Raw genomic sequence first — 16282 nt, 5'->3', positions numbered from 1 at the left:
GCCTTGTGGTTCTGTCGTCCCCACCCTAACTCTCATTTGGCTAAACCCAGATTTGATCTAGTTATGTAATGTTGGAGTCGTCGTCGGACCAAAAGACTCTTACTCTTCTGGAACACCTGGTCAGATTCTGCTGGTACTTTTTTTTTTTTAAAACGGTTCTTAACTTTTTTTCATTTGAATTACGAATTCTATTGTTAACTGTTTCTGCTTACCACACAATTATGATGTATCATTTTAATGAAATATTAGAAATAAATCATTAAGAAAATCTGCCTTTTGGTAACCACATTGCGGTATTGAAACGACAACATATGATGGGTATGTCTGTTGATATTATCGTCTTTCTTAAATTATTCTGTTCCATCATACTTCCTTCATTGGACGTGGAAATCCCAGTAACAGAATGCTATTCAAAAGTTATCCATAGCATCAATACTATTGAAACTAAGGTATCTATATATTTACCATTCCTTCTCCACCTACATCCCCATCCCCACCATCAGATTCGGATAGATACAAACTTTGATTTTGGTCTGATGGTCGTGTTATCTAAATTAACTCATACACCTTCCTTAGTACATGTGTATTGAAAAGTTATTGGTTATCTTCATAAAGATGATGTATTGGTTTGAGCCGTAATGTCATCCATCAAGGTAGACAAATTGTTCGAGCAGAAATGTAACAAACACAATAAGGTTAATGAAGTGCATCAAGGTAAATGGATTGATGATGGACAGGTAAAACACAATCAGAACCTTGTTTATTCCCATGTGGACATGAGTTGTTCTCTGTATATACAAATATATGCCCAGGTGATCAATATTGAGTATACAACATTGTATTCCTCATTACATTAAAACTGGCCTTGATTATGCCAATCTGAATATGTAACCCTTTGAAGTGAATACACCTATCAATCATTCGACTTATATAAGTACATAATTATACAGTTATTTCAGCGCCATTGCGAATCAGCCTCGCATCATTTAAAGTATTTGAATTACTTCGACAGAAACCATCGCTTGCAATAGGTTGCAAATTCTTCGTTATTTATTGTTGTAAACAAGTTATTATCTATGATATATGACTTCAATTCTGCTTTAAATATAATTTATTGATGCCATGAGCGAAATGTTATTTCATCACCGTGGTTCTTTTGTGATTCCCCACTGGATCATGTTGTGTGTATGGCTATATACTGGTCATATCTTCAGTATCACTGCACTAGGTAATATATTTCATTTTTAACCACACAAAGGAATTTTTTTAGAATTGTTTATCATGGGAAGTAATAATATATTGTCACCAATGAATTGTTAACAGGGAACCATGGAATACAACAATAGATATATCACAATGATTTGGTGCACGTCAGGGACAACAGAAACTTCCCAGAATTGAAGCACCATGTCTAGTTCCTTTAGGCCAAGGTGATATGAGTATAAAATTACTGGCTATAATTGACAGCTTTCATTCAATTTGAACGTCCTTTTTTACGGGTTCCATTCTTCTCACTTTAACTACCACTTATGGATCCTGAATTCATTCCCGAGAGTAATAAACAACATATTAGAATGATATTTTTTATTTATTTATTTTTATTTATTTTTACTTTTTTTTCCCTTCGGTTTCAATACCTTCAAATATGTGACTGTTTACTGCCTCAGCCGAGTATATTTTTTGACTTCATGCCATATCTGATTCTGCTGGTGGACGATCCGTCGTCAAAGTTTCAGACAGTAGAGATTTGTAGCTTAAATACATACTGGTACCGGTAAGGAAAATGTTTAAATAATACCGTTATATAATGTTTCCCATCCAAAGTATCTGAATATCCAAACGTTCGGCTACTATATTCGCTGACGAGTCCTAAAAGAGCTAAAGAATTGTTTAAGGCAGAAAAACGTTCATTTTGTGCCATTTACTATATGTATAATACAGGCCGCGGTGGCTGAGTGGTTAACGTGTACCGACACTTTAACACTAGCCCTCCACCACTGGGTTGCGAGTTCGAAACCTACGTGGGGCAGTTGCCAGGTACTGACCGTAGGCCGGTGGTTTTTCTCCGGGTTCTCCGGCTTTCCTCCTCCTCCAAAACCTGGCACGTCCTTAACTGACCCTGGCTGTTAATAGGACGTTAAACAAAAACAAACCAAAAGTATAATACAGAGTCCTACATGAAGGTGTTCTTCATTTGGGTGTCTTAAGGACAACTTTATATATTACCGAATATTTCGCAGGCAGTATCATTCCTTTGATCAAAAGAGTTACTGACGAATCAAAAATCATCTTTTTGACTCTATTGTTCAATACAGATAACTTTATCGTTCGGCGAAATTCGCTGTAATACAATGCAGTTGTTTTGAATTTTCGATTTATGTTATTATTTCCTGAGATAATCGTTAATCGTTTGATTAAATACTACAATGTCTTGCTCTTAGAACACATTTTCTTTATTAGATTAGACTTAAGACAAAAACCTTTGTCAAACTCGATCGATGAATTTTGTTAACGACGCTAATATGTTGATACAAAGTTACAAAGTGTTAAAGCCGCGTTACTGCGATAACTATTCAAGTCAGAAAGTTATGCAGTTAACTAGAACTGCTACCATTGTGTCCTTAACTTTGGTCTACCAACACCATTTTATGTAAATGTAAACTTTATCTATTTTACAACCATAGTAAAACAAGATATATTAAAGTATATAAATCACTCTTGTTAGCCCGGATGGAAGTGCGCGAAGGGTCTTTCTGTTGGAGGAAATTTGACTACCCGGAGAAAACCCACGTGGCCGGGCAGGTGAACCCTAACCTTTTCACGTTCGATAGGGGAATCGAACCCCGGCCGCCTAGGTGAAAAACAAATGTGTTACTACTGTGCCACCCGACCTCCCTATATGTACATATATATGACTTTTTCCAGTAAATAAATTAACTGTTATGTAATATCGCCGGTTATGCATTTTGAATGTTCTTCCTAAATTTCCAAAGTATTTAGTATACCTTATGTCTAAAATGGGCTATATAAATTTTCCCTCTTCGCGAATGTCATTTTGTGTACAAAATTCTTCACTCACAAAAGTAATGTGTATACCATATTGTCTCAATGCTGATTCATACGCTTACGAATATACCACATAAAGTGGAGCTCTTTGGATTGTATCACATATGTTCACGACTGGATCGCTTCATTTAGACCTAGCAAATATATCATACGAGATTGCATCAAATGTAAATCATACAGAATCCCAAAATCCTCTCTCGTTCCAAACGTCACAGTATATCAAATTCCATAGGAATTATGACAATGCTAGGCAACCGAGCAAGAACATATTATGGGTATAATAGTTATAGTTATAGCTCAATGATGGACCAATTACCTACTGCCTAACAAAAGTCATCCAACAGATTACATTATGATCTCGTATCCTTCCCATAATCCCTTAATCCTAGCGTTGCTTCTTTGACCTGTCGCTTTAGCGGTGCTTTGAAATTGTTCCGACCATTTATCGATCCATCGCAGTCTAATATGATTGTGAGGGGTAACCTGCACGTGCGAAACCAAGGACAAACGGTAATAGTATATAAATACATTTTCACGGGGTTTTCACGCTCGATTGTTTAGATGTTGAGTCTGCAAGATAAAGAGATTTTTCAGGTCCCGAGGGATCCTTGGAGACACTGACTAAACTTAATTTTCCTTTCTATTCCCAAAACTGTATCTTCTCTTCTCATCAGTATGTATAAAAATGTGGTTAATTATATGTTGTGATATACCTGATGCAATGGTTCCAATGTATTTTCTTAAGTCTGGTTTACGTTAAAAAGAGGCGCGACAGCTCAGTCGGATAGAGCACCGGCAAAGTAATCTCAAGTGACAATCCGAGCTGTGTGGTTCGACACACTCTACTTGTGTCGGTTTGTGTTTCTCGGTAAGTTGAGAAACGGGCCGGTCTGTGTGGTCGTGGTTGTGTCCTTGTGCTCTTGCGCCTTTAGAGACTCTTCAAGACTCCTATATGTATATCGGTAACTGATATCTTGGCCACTATCAAAAATTGTTATTTAAGAATAAATAATTGCGAAAGGATTTAAATTCGCGATCGACTCTTCTCGCAGGTTAACGCGAAAATAAATCATACGCGAAATGAGAGTGATTTACAGTATCTAAGAACTGACACATCTACTTGTTATTTGTTAATATAATAAATATTTATCCTAATAGCATGCGTCACTTATGAGTAATGTCACGAGAACAGAATTTAAACCAGCATTGTTTGCTTCTTTTCAATACAGTTAGTTTTATTCAATTTCCTAAATTCAATTTATTTAGACTACGAGACTTCTATAGAATACAACCGTATATGACAATCTCACATTACATACGCGGTTTTATTGTTATGACCATACAGTTAACTTTGTGGACGGGGAGCCCACCATCCAAATAATCATATGACTCGAACTAATCAATGTTTCCATTTTTACAGAAAGTCCTGAATATTGTTTGTGGATATAATCCGTGTTCAGTGGTATATATTGATAATCAAGCATGATTCCTCTTCAATTGCAAACACATGTTCAAAAATTATGACCAGGGAATGATATATAAAATTAAAAAAAAATAATCGAACTGTGGCCTTAAAGGTCATCGAAATAAATAATGTGTCGGCGTGTCTATCCCAGCGAGCAGGTTGACTTGCTTCACGTTTGCAACGCTTCTTCGATTTTAAGTATTATATATATATGTGTGTGTTTGTGTGCTTAAACTATACATTCCTTCTTTATCCTAACTGATCAATTACGTGTGTCGATTTTGTATTTTCTATCTATTCATCAAATTAATTTTCTAAATATCAGGCACAAAAGGATAGAAATGATGATTGAAATATGTGAAAGCTATCAAGTAGGTGGTATATTCAACTAATTAAAACGTATTGTAGCAGCATTCTCAATTATTCTTTTATCTTTACTTTCAAAAATTGGTAAACATCAGGAACATCTGCTTAACGGTGATATTTTACTGTGTATGGTTATATACCATGCATGCGTAATTAAACACAGGCATCATTAGAATTGATATATATATATAGGAATAACATGAATGGATATTTAGAAGTTATATTATATGTACTTTTAGATATTCCTATTCAGATTTGAACCCGTTACGACCGTCACGATATTCGCAATATTGAATCTGTTCCCCATTGCTATACTGTGGCTTATTTCTTCCAAGTTATTTACCTTTGTTAATATTGTAAATATGAATGCCCTAGAAAAAAAACATAAAAGTAATATTGACCTTAAATGTAAATGCCAAAGTCTAAATCTTCTTGCTACTATACATAACTATATTCATTAAGCGTATATATAGCGTTTGTTCGTTAATTTATTAGCTTAAATATGCAGGTCATTTCATAATACATGAATGCATATCTGGCGTTATTTTATAATTAATTCATCTATTCTTTAATTCTTTACATATTTTACATATTCTGATAATCGTATCGCACATTGGCGTACAGTTGAACATCTAAGTTTTATTCTTTGTTTGTTCCTTATTTCCTTAGCTTATATTCTTTAATTAATCTGGCGTTCTTCCTTAAATTTTTCGCTGATATATTCTGGTAATTTTATAACACATTGGCGTATATCTGGCGTTTATTCTGAAATTGATCTGTCGTTTCTTCTTGAATTCTTCTTGAATTCGTAAGTTTACATATTCTGGCTATTTGGTGGCACATAACATTTATTCTTTAGTTCATTAGCTTACATATTAAGGTAATTTTATAAGACATTGACGTATATCTGGCGTTTTTTCTGAAATTGATCTGTTGTTTCTTCTTGAATTCTTCTTGAATTGGTAAGTTTACATATTCTGGCTATTTGATGGCACATAACATTTATTCTTTAGTTCATTAGCTTACATATTAAGGTAATTTTATAAGACATTGACGTATATCTGGCGTTTCTTCTTGAATTCGTAAACTTACATATTCTGGCTATTTGATAGCACATAGCATTTATTCTTCAGTTCATTAGATTACATATTAAGGTAATTATATAAGACATTGACGTATATCTGGCGTTTATTCTTTAAGTCATCGCCTTCCATCTATTGGTTATTTGATAACTTAGCTCCTATACTTGTGTATATCACACGTGTGTCAGATGATGGCGGGGTTCATATGGAGGCTAAAGTTACAAATCAACTGATTAATTGTCAGGAAACTACAACCTTTCTTTAATATCACCTGTGCAGGGGATGCTTCCATAATCAATTACTTACTAAATAAGTAATTACTTAGTAAGGTTAGCCGAAGATATACATAATGTACCTGTGGACATACCACGATATGGTGATTCAAGTATGCATAGGTATGATATCAATTTCCATACATTCTAAACACTAATATTCAGAGTCCCAGAACTGAACGCTTTCACCGTTCATCAGGGTTTTTTTTTGCATTTTTGTAATTCTCAATTTGTAATTTTTGATTTTGTGAGGAAATATGATACGATTGTGGAGATATATGGTCACAGACACGCAATTCCTTTCAGCTGTAGATATAATGTGATAATTAGTTTGGCATATGTTTCAGCAGGGCGCACTTTTACAAATGAAAAAAAATAAATCAGGTCTCTAAACATATAAAAGGTCAAATAAGTACACCAAATATGAAAGGTTAAGTCAGTACACCAAATATAAACGGTTAAGTCAGTACATCAAATATGAACGGTTAAGTCAGGACTTAACGGTTTAGTCAGTCCTCCAAATGTAAAATGTTTAGTCTGCCTCCAAATGTAAAATGTTAAGTCAGGACTCCAAATATAAAAGGTTAAGTCAGGACTCCAAATATAAAAGGTTAAGTCAGGACTCCAAATATAAAAGGTTAAGTCAGGACCCCAAATATAAAAGGTTAAGTCAGGACTCCAAATATAAAAGGTTAAGTCAGGACCCCAAATTCAAAACGTTAAGTCAGGACTCCAAATATAAAAGGTTAAGTCAGTTCTGCAAATATGAAAGGTTAAGTCAGGACTCCAAATATTAAAGGTTAAGTCAGTACTACAAATGTAAATGGTTAAGTCAGGACATTTTATTCAAACTTTTTATATATAATAATGCACGTAATCCCCATTAAATATGAAGTTATGCTACATGGAAAACTACTTATTTAGCGGGAAATTTGTTTTAGCACGTTTGGAGTTGAAACTCGCTAAATGATATATAGCAGTTTTATATATTGTGTTCTACAGCCAGTAATGTGTGTGCTAATTCATCACTGCTCCTTTCTGTTTAAATTCAGAAATACACTAAAATTAAGTTAATACGGTAAAGAAAAACCTTGTTTTACTGAACAGGGCTGTTTACGGACAAATCGTATAACCGCCGCTTTTAATAAAGAACTACAGTGTCCGGGTGATGTTAATGGGCCGTAGCGTAACAAATTGGATATCCTGAAGATCAGTGGTCTGTTGGGAGACCATTTAGACCATTGACAGATTTGACAGACTAAGAGGATACGCTCTCAACGGCATATCGTGTCGTTATTGCGGTACTTAAGGGTGCCATCTTCTTTGGTCTATTAACCATGGGTTCAGGTCCTGGAGCAAACAGGAAACACCATTGGCAATTCAGTTATATACTGGTACATGTTGACATCAGTATATTGTTTAGATAAGGTGTACAGTAGCTAGTAGTAAGTGATGACCGTCGGTGTATTTCTAACACCAACCTTTTTTTTGAATCGGTAAATTATGTATTGCTATAGCTTGGATTGATATCGTTCAAAGTCATATTAACACACAACAAAAAACGATTAAGGACGATGTCCACGAGTAATGGGTCCAGTGACTGCACTTTTCAAAGTGTCAGCAAGCTAAATACAAACCACAGCGTGACAACTTATCCTGTCATTATACTGACAATGGGCGAATATAGATAGCCCATACTAAATCTAATTAATTACGATATTCTACATCCAATATGAATATGGTATATCCTTTCTTATCTGTATCTCTACCAAAATATCTTTAAACATTCAGATCACGTTTGTTTATATCATCAATATCAAAATATTAAATTAAGTTATTAAGAGTAATATCTATTTGCTCCACGTTTTGAAACTTTTTATTGCGTTAAAGATCGATCTGAGCCTAGTTGTTCAAAAGGTGATTAGATCAATCACTTGATTGGTGAAAATCTCATTTCCGCTTTATTTCAAAACGTTTGTGTTTGTATTCCTAAAAATAGGCTGGTAGAAAGAGAATGAGAGTTTCCTAGTTTCGTAAAAGTTAGTTTCCATGGAAATGATTCTATCGGGGTTTTAAAGTAGTTGTTTAAATGTGATTACTCTAATCACCTAATAAACAACTTGGCTCAGAACCAACGCCATGGTGTATTGGTTCATGTTTCCTGTAACAGTTTTGTTTGTAACTCCAGTGTAATAGCAAAATACGAAATATGTTTGAAATTGATGGACTACATCCCGTTCTAAAAATGTAGTTTTAATGGACTTAAACCTATTTCACCTGACTGTTATTGACTACTTAACGTTCAAATGAACAGATTCTGGAACGCAAGTTTCTTCGTGATACATTGATGGTTACAGTTTAAATTTGAATTTAAATAAGCAATTTCATTCCAATGATGTTGGGATTGTAGTATTCAACTGTTTTCTACAGTTCCAAGACGTAACAATTGATAGAGCATTCATATTTTTTATCAGAGAATACATTTTAGTTTAATTAGACCAAAATGATTACTATCAAGCGACAGGGGCGATGGGAAGACTTCATTGGTTTAGTTACGTATTTGCCCACGCTAGTCAGCGTTGATGGCGATGACTTGTTTAAATAGAAATCGATATGGTACCGATTACGTCCGATGAAAAACCAAATTGGTTAATCAACGCTCTCCCACTTTTCCTGATATCATTGTCGATTTGAGTCTTTAACTGTTGTCTTTCAGTCGTGTTCTGAACAACAGTTGACCACATGTTTATTCTAACAATGACTAGTTGTCATAATGGTGTCTTTGTATGCCGTCTGAGTGTTAAAACATTTCAACCACTTAATCTATCACTTGGTTTCTTATTAGTGTTTCAACATTAAAACCTTTCATTTTTTCTGTAAGTTATATATACTGTCATAGGAGGGTTTCAAAATTCTAACCATTTTTACTTTTCCATAAGTGAAGTACACCTGTGTGTATGTGAGTCATATGAGGATTTTAAATTCTAAACCATTTCTTTTTTTTCTGTATGGATATCGCTGACTGCATATCCCGTCCTGTTTTTCTTGCTTTGTTAAGGCTGTCCGTTTGTACATCGGCATTTGCTATCTTCCTTTATACAACCGGGATAGATTTTTAAGAGCCAACAGGAAATTTTTTACGCTATTTATAACTCTATATACGAAGTAAGGTACTGCCAATCTATTGGAAGCTTTCATAAATTAATTATTTCATATCTAGGAATCAAGTTAAATACCTTACATTACTACTTAAATGTATTGTATATAACTAAGTTTATTACACATTTTTATTGCATCTCGTCTGTTCATTTATCAGTAGGACTAGGGTAAAAATGAGTTCATAATATCATCAGGTTTTTTTACATTCTTTTCACGGGAATTATAATTTTTCTGCAAGGTGTATGTAAAGCATTTCGTTTTTACACCAACACGATATTAGAAAATAAGACAAAACTCAAAAATGTTTCTGAATGAAAACACAAATATGAGTTGAACATAGGAAACACATTTCGGGACCATAAAATGCGAATAGATCATCAATCACGTTTTCCAGCATTTAACACTACCTTGATTTGTAGTGTTCAATTTCGAGGTGAGATAGTCTTTACAACCCCATCGTGGAAAATCAGAACGTGTTATGTTTCATGCGAAAAATAAATAATGCAATTTTCGTTTGATTTCGCACGCAGCACACGTTGTATGTTATGATTTGCCGACCACTATCCTCGAGTTATCGTGTGTATCCCTAGGAATCCCTCGGGAGAGAACTGCAGTTCGGGATTTCGTGCGGTTTATGAATTATTTACTTCTAATAATAGAAAATGTTGTGTGTTGACGTGGTTCGTAGTGATTGTGTTCAGGTTAATTAATAGTCTAATTGTCCTTGGTTTGATTCATGTATTAAATAGCATGGCCTAAGGACAAATCGAATCAAATATGAGATTATCTAGCGGCTTGATGTACATGAAAGTAGTGAAGGACTGACGTTTATATTTGGAGGAAGCACTTTCAGTATGTAATTCGACGCGTCAACAGAGAAGGTGATCTGGTTAATTCGACATATTTAAGTTAACTAACTTCTGAGCATTTCCACTGTGATTTATTGATGACGTATTCCTTCTCTGTGTGTAAGTATTCATATTTATATTATATCGCATTTAATAGCATAATAAGCCATTTCCTGATGGCATTATATAATTTTAGACTTTAGCTAAATGTCCGGAATAATTCCGAAGCCCTTTTGGTGAACGCTACCAAAAGAGTGACATTGATTCTGAATAAACTCTCGTATATTACTTTCTTTTAATATAATTTAATATCAAACAATTATAAATTATATAATATGTTTGATTTAATGCCACTCTCCTTCGATATCTTAACAATTCCACCAACGCTAAATTCTGACGAAAACACCTGTATGATTCAATTATATGTATTCAGGGGCAATTATTGTATATAAAACTATTTAATCTATACAATTAAAACTTGATGGTGATATTCACTATTGTGTTTTTATACAGCCCATAGCCATAGATAGTTGCAACTAGGTCTAATTAACCCAGCACCTGGCGTTACGACTGAGATTCACATGTTCACATCCCGAGACGGAAATCGTCTTATTGATCTCAGAACGATTTTGTATTTGTTTACTACATAAACAATTCAGTATACCTGCCTATAAAACTTTGAATATGACTTAAAACCAGACTATGTTCAGACTAATTAACAGTTGTCATAAAAATAACGTTTTACAATTGATGCGATACATTGCAATCATATTATTGGTGATGCTGACAGGGTTGCTCTTATACTGTGCAAAGATGCCAGTTATCGACATGAGCTGGCCACTTCGTAAAAAGCCAGGGTCATCTCTAATGCTTGGATTCCTTTTAGCAGCTGTTCATAACACAGAAGCATTTTGCATGTCATTTACGACATCTTGGATTAAGTTCGTTTCCAATGGTACAAACCGGTTATCGTAGGTATGTGGACGATCTTTATTTGACTTCTATGCTACTGTAGCGGAACTGGATTGTGCTGAGTGCAAGTGGCTCAAATAGTTAGAACGTCCGTCTGGAGTTGGTAGGTCCCGGATTCGAGTGGCGGTGTGATAGTTTCTTCTCCCACAGTTCACAGATTTATCTCCTATTTTAGACGTGTGAGATTTCTCTGTCACCCCCTAGGGAATGACAGATTGCACGCGCTAACCTTCTGAACCGGAACTACTTTTTGAGTGACGTCACTATGGTTCCCGCGTTGTTATTTAATGTTATACATGCGTAAGAGACACACTGTTTTATGAAATGACGTGCTGTACTATTGTTAAAATCAGAATAGTTTCACTGATACCTTTTTTAGTGTCCGTTTTAATGGATAGTGTGAGTTATTTCTAGACCTATGCTTTCTTGTGTAATGATATTGTTTTGCATTTGTTTGGGACTGTGATGGGTACTTCTTCAAATGAGGATGTTTACAACCAGACATTGATCACCGATGGGATATGAATTTATACTTTAAAGTTGTGGGAGAAAAATAATCATTCCCTACCTAGGGAATGTGACAAAGAAAACTCAACCCTCATTCATGAATTTCTAACCCTCAGCAAGCCTCGTGTTGGACGTTTACTAGGCCGGGTCTCTGCCGACTGAGTTGTCAATGATTTTGTCATTTCTGATGCATTGATAAATGGGTGTAACAAAATTTGGTTTTCCTCTTCAATTAAGTCTGATCTCCATCAATGTATTTTGATATTTGTTAGTCATTTGTAGTTGCACGATCTCTTTCTATTTGCAATCTTACCATTTTTGAACATATGCAATATGCAAATGAGGAAGTCAAAGACAAAGTGGTAACGTTTGGATCGTAGTAAGGACGACAACTTAAATATACATAAATGAGAATGTGTGGTCACCAATTTGTCATTTTCTACTTGTCTCAAATTGTATTATTATATTTGATTATTCCAGACATTTTATATGACCTCCTCAACAACCGAAGGGTAGTTAATCAAATATTTTCTACTTTGAACATTTATTTTACATTTGTTATGGAAAAGTTTAATCATTAAAACTAAAAACAAATTATCTTTTGTCTCAGTAAAAGATATTTTGTAGTTTTCTATTGTTCCTGGTTAACAATAGCATGTTTTGTTTCTGTTTACAGACATATCCAATATGAGGACCTGTTGTTGTTTACTAGTGCTTTGTTTTGTGACTGTCTCCATTATTGATGCATTCCCTCAAAGATCTCACTCGAGAACGAAACGTGGTTTCAGACAAGGAATAGTCATGCGAATAGGACATGGATTCGGCAAAAGGGGAGATAACTTGTTTGAAGACTTTGATCGAGGGACAGAGGAGGAAAATAATTCGCAGTAAGTATAGCTTGCCGAGTTGCATACGTAAGGAAATATTAGGATATAAATTTGGATTGGCACCGGTAGGTTAAGATGCATTACACCTTTTCTCAAAACTATATCTGGCGAACAGCCTCACTTCTTACTTTGACAAAAATATGTTCACAGTTTAAAAATCGCCCAGCCTTTATTAGAATTTACCGAAGGGAATAGATAAGAAGATTGTAAAATCCTGTTTTCCTTTTGGACAAGATTAACGAAAATGGTGAAATCGTCCAGTTATAGAGTTAGCTATATTCTTATTTGGAAAAAAAAGAGTTTGCATCACACGTTTTGCAAACGAAACATTTGTTTAATAATTGATATCCAACGTTTAACTATTGTCTGTGTACATAATTAATGTTTCAAAGTGTAATAATGTTCGACATTGGTACTTCTCTTCGGAAATACAACTCGTAATTTTATTGCATTAACACAGCGTGGCGCAAAAATACGGGTGCGATCATGGTCTCTGATGTGTTTTACGACGCGAACATGATCTCACTTTGGCGTTAAATACGTGCACTATGACAAGCATTTCATTGACCCGAATGTAAAGTGTTACCGGTGCGATGTGGTGATAAACCCGCTGTAAACTATGGCCGTCTTAATTAAATTACTTTCCGTAACATTGTTAACGATGACAGATGATGTGCCATGGTTATAGTATAACCATTCTAGTGTTAGATTAACATGGCACTTCCATAGATGTCATAAATGTCTGTGGTTTATGACAAATCGTTTACATACAGCCCTTGTCAGTCAGTGATATCTGTACTATCTCTGGCACCGCCTTTGTAATAAGCTTTAATAATCAAATATCACCGTGTTTGCTTCCGCTCCCTACACAACATTTGTCTTGTACGCTTTAGCAAAAAATGTTATGAAATAGATATTCTAGACAAAGAACAGTAGACAGATAATTTGAATAAGACATCATACTGTAAACGTGGTTATTTTCGCGGGGGGGGGGGGGGGGGGGGGGGGGGGGTTAATTTCGCGATTTCGATATTAAATTGTACGCGTTGGGGTAATTATCGCGATCGATCCACATTCGTTTATAGTTCGAGATTACGCAAATTGATATCAAAACAATACGCCGTGTAATTAGCGTAAATTTCCCCCTCGAAGTTATATGGAAAGCGTGGTGTGTGGTCATAAAACACTTCGAAATATCCCGTGTAATCGTGTTAACCAAGTATGATATATATAGAATTTTTTCTGTTTTAATAAAAAGTTTACTTCGAATTCAGCACGGTTTTCAAATTATCAGGGTTCGAGATAACGAATCAATTATCATTTAATTTCTAAAACAACAGTTATATAACAGGAAAAGAGGGTTTTTTTTAATGTAATTCAAAAACACAGGAATGTCTAGGCAAAAATAAAATAATTTAAATATGTTCTTGATAATTAGATTATGTGCATTGTAATTGTAAATAACATCATTAAAATAGAAAATTTAAATAATGAAATTTTTAGATTTTTTACTTGTAAGAATGTATCAAATAAATGTAGAAACCTTTTTTATATTTTAGTATATATAAACATTTCTTATCTTCTTTCCATCTTGATTTTACGACTTTCCTTCAAGATTTTGTCACTTTTGTCTAACTAGCATCACTAATGAGTCCTAAAAGGACGAACAGTTTTAATGTCATTTTTAGACATTGACACACTATATTTTTGAATTGGTCACGTTTTCCTCACGTATTTAAACGTGAGTTATTCCAACTTCTATCCATTTCATTCGATGATGACAGAGTTTAGAGGTTTGGGAAATAGTGCTGAAATCTCGATAATACCGTCCGAGACAGAGGCAATCTCACTACGTAATCCTCTGCGACAGAGAAACGCTAGATTGTCCCTCCTGAGGAATCTGCTTACAATGAGTTGACAGTCGCTGTTGGCAGGGACATGCATCAATATCAAATTAACCCAAACACACGACGTTTTACCTGGATACAGAAAGTCTTAACACAACCATAAAAATATATAGGAAATAAAAATACCAAAATTATTATCGGAAAAACATTTGTTGTAAATTTTCAAATGCTGCCCAAAAATCTGATGTACACAAAACTTACATCTCAATGTCCAAACACTTGCACCCTCCTCCTCCACCACTCGTTTTATTATCCTCGTTTTAATTAAGGTTATATCCAGGTAATAGCTGATAAATCAAAACCACGAGCGAAAGATTCTGATGTGGCATGATCTAAAACATGACCTGTACAGGCATCACCAATACGACTCATGGAAGTCGCTTTGTTAATGCTTGACTGTTTGTTGTAAGATGGCATTCCATGAAGTAGAGCCACGGTGGCCGAGTGGTTAAGGTGTCCCGATACTTAATGACTAGCCATCCACCTCTGGACTACGAGTTCGAAACCTACGTTGGGCAGTTGCCAGGTACTGACCGTAGACCGGTGTTTTTTCTCCGGGTACTCTGGCGTTCCTCCACCTCCAAAACCTGGCACGTCCTTAAATAACCCTGGCTGTTAATAGGACGTTAAACAAAAACAAAACAAACCATTCCATGAAATGCGTGTCTAATGAAATTAATTTCAGTTGAACTGTTCAGTTTGGAAACGTTTTGGGATGAACTTAAGATAAATCAAGCTGTACAAAAGAAAGAAATACTTTGCATACGGAATACTCGATATTTACGTGATTTTATCAGTAAAGTTATATCAATTCATTTATATCATTGTAATCATATCAATATGATTATATCAATGTGAGTCTTATATTTTATAAACTCGCTACCAGTTCAGTGTTATCAATGCGTTACATACCTTGTTGATTGGGCAATATAACACACCGACACACACACAATTTTATTTCTGGTTTATTTAAGTCCATTCATGGTTATGCTACCAATAAGCGAAGTATTAACGTTACCAGGGTGTACTACAAAAGATATTTCAAGTATTGAAGCATCATTCCTCTAATATTCAACAACAAACCATGACAAACACTTACTCACTGTATCCGTATTTATTCAAAGAACAGAATAGGCCATGGCAGATGACACATGGTTTGAAATAATCGCTTTATCCTACAAATAAGACTCTTTGTTCAGTTTCCATGTTTTCTAGATGATTAATTTGTCGACGCTTATTGACCTTTAAAGTAGATCAAGGTCATTAATTTCAATAATCTCGGTAGCCCTTCATCCCAGCATGTTGTTGCACTAATAGTATGACTCTAATCTGGTATCTCATCAGATCGACACTATTCCGACACTGCCCGCGTATACTGATGCTGTAATTCAGTTTACTATTTTACCTTTACTACTTTGTATGTAATGTGTGTTATCTGTGTATCTTTTGCTCTATGACACATCTTGGTGTCATGACTCAGGTTTGAAAACCAGTTTTTAAACACTGCCCATTTCTAGGATATTTACGATATCCAGCTTAACCAAGACCCTTCAAATCACTCAAGCCTCTTAACAATACGCATCGAGGTGTTCATCCCACAATATTGACATATTGGCGCAGGTCGATAAGAGCGTTATTCTGATTGGTCCATTGGGTAATCGATGAGAACCGTAAGGAACAAAGGACACTCCTTTAGGAGTCCTGGGGCAACACACGCCCGGATTTGGTAATAATGGCTCGCACGGATTCAG

General features: G+C 35.0%; 1 protein-coding gene across 2 annotated transcripts in view; it reads left to right on the top strand.

Moving 5' to 3' along the window:
- Positions 1-16282, top strand: part of LOC117317813 (allatotropins-like) — a 53896-nt gene that overhangs the window by 25446 nt on the left and 12168 nt on the right. Inside the window, exons 1-2 of one of the 2 annotated variants that reach the window (XM_033872754.1) lie at positions 10237-10378; positions 12414-12624. In XM_033872754.1, the coding sequence (XP_033728645.1) occupies positions 10357-10378; positions 12414-12624 (233 nt within the window). In that variant the 5' untranslated portion in view covers positions 10237-10356. Of the gene's footprint in view, positions 1-10236; positions 10379-12413; positions 12625-16282 lie in introns of those variants that run through there. The other variant, XM_033872755.1, reaches the window with a different exon arrangement.

The sequence above is a fragment of the Pecten maximus genome, chromosome 19 (assembly GCF_902652985.1).
Source record: "Pecten maximus chromosome 19, xPecMax1.1, whole genome shotgun sequence".
In the NCBI taxonomy this organism is placed as follows: Eukaryota; Metazoa; Mollusca; class Bivalvia; order Pectinida; family Pectinidae; genus Pecten; species Pecten maximus.
The sequence above is the reverse complement of the archived record's forward strand: the minus strand, read 5'-3'. Positions and strand labels throughout refer to the sequence as shown.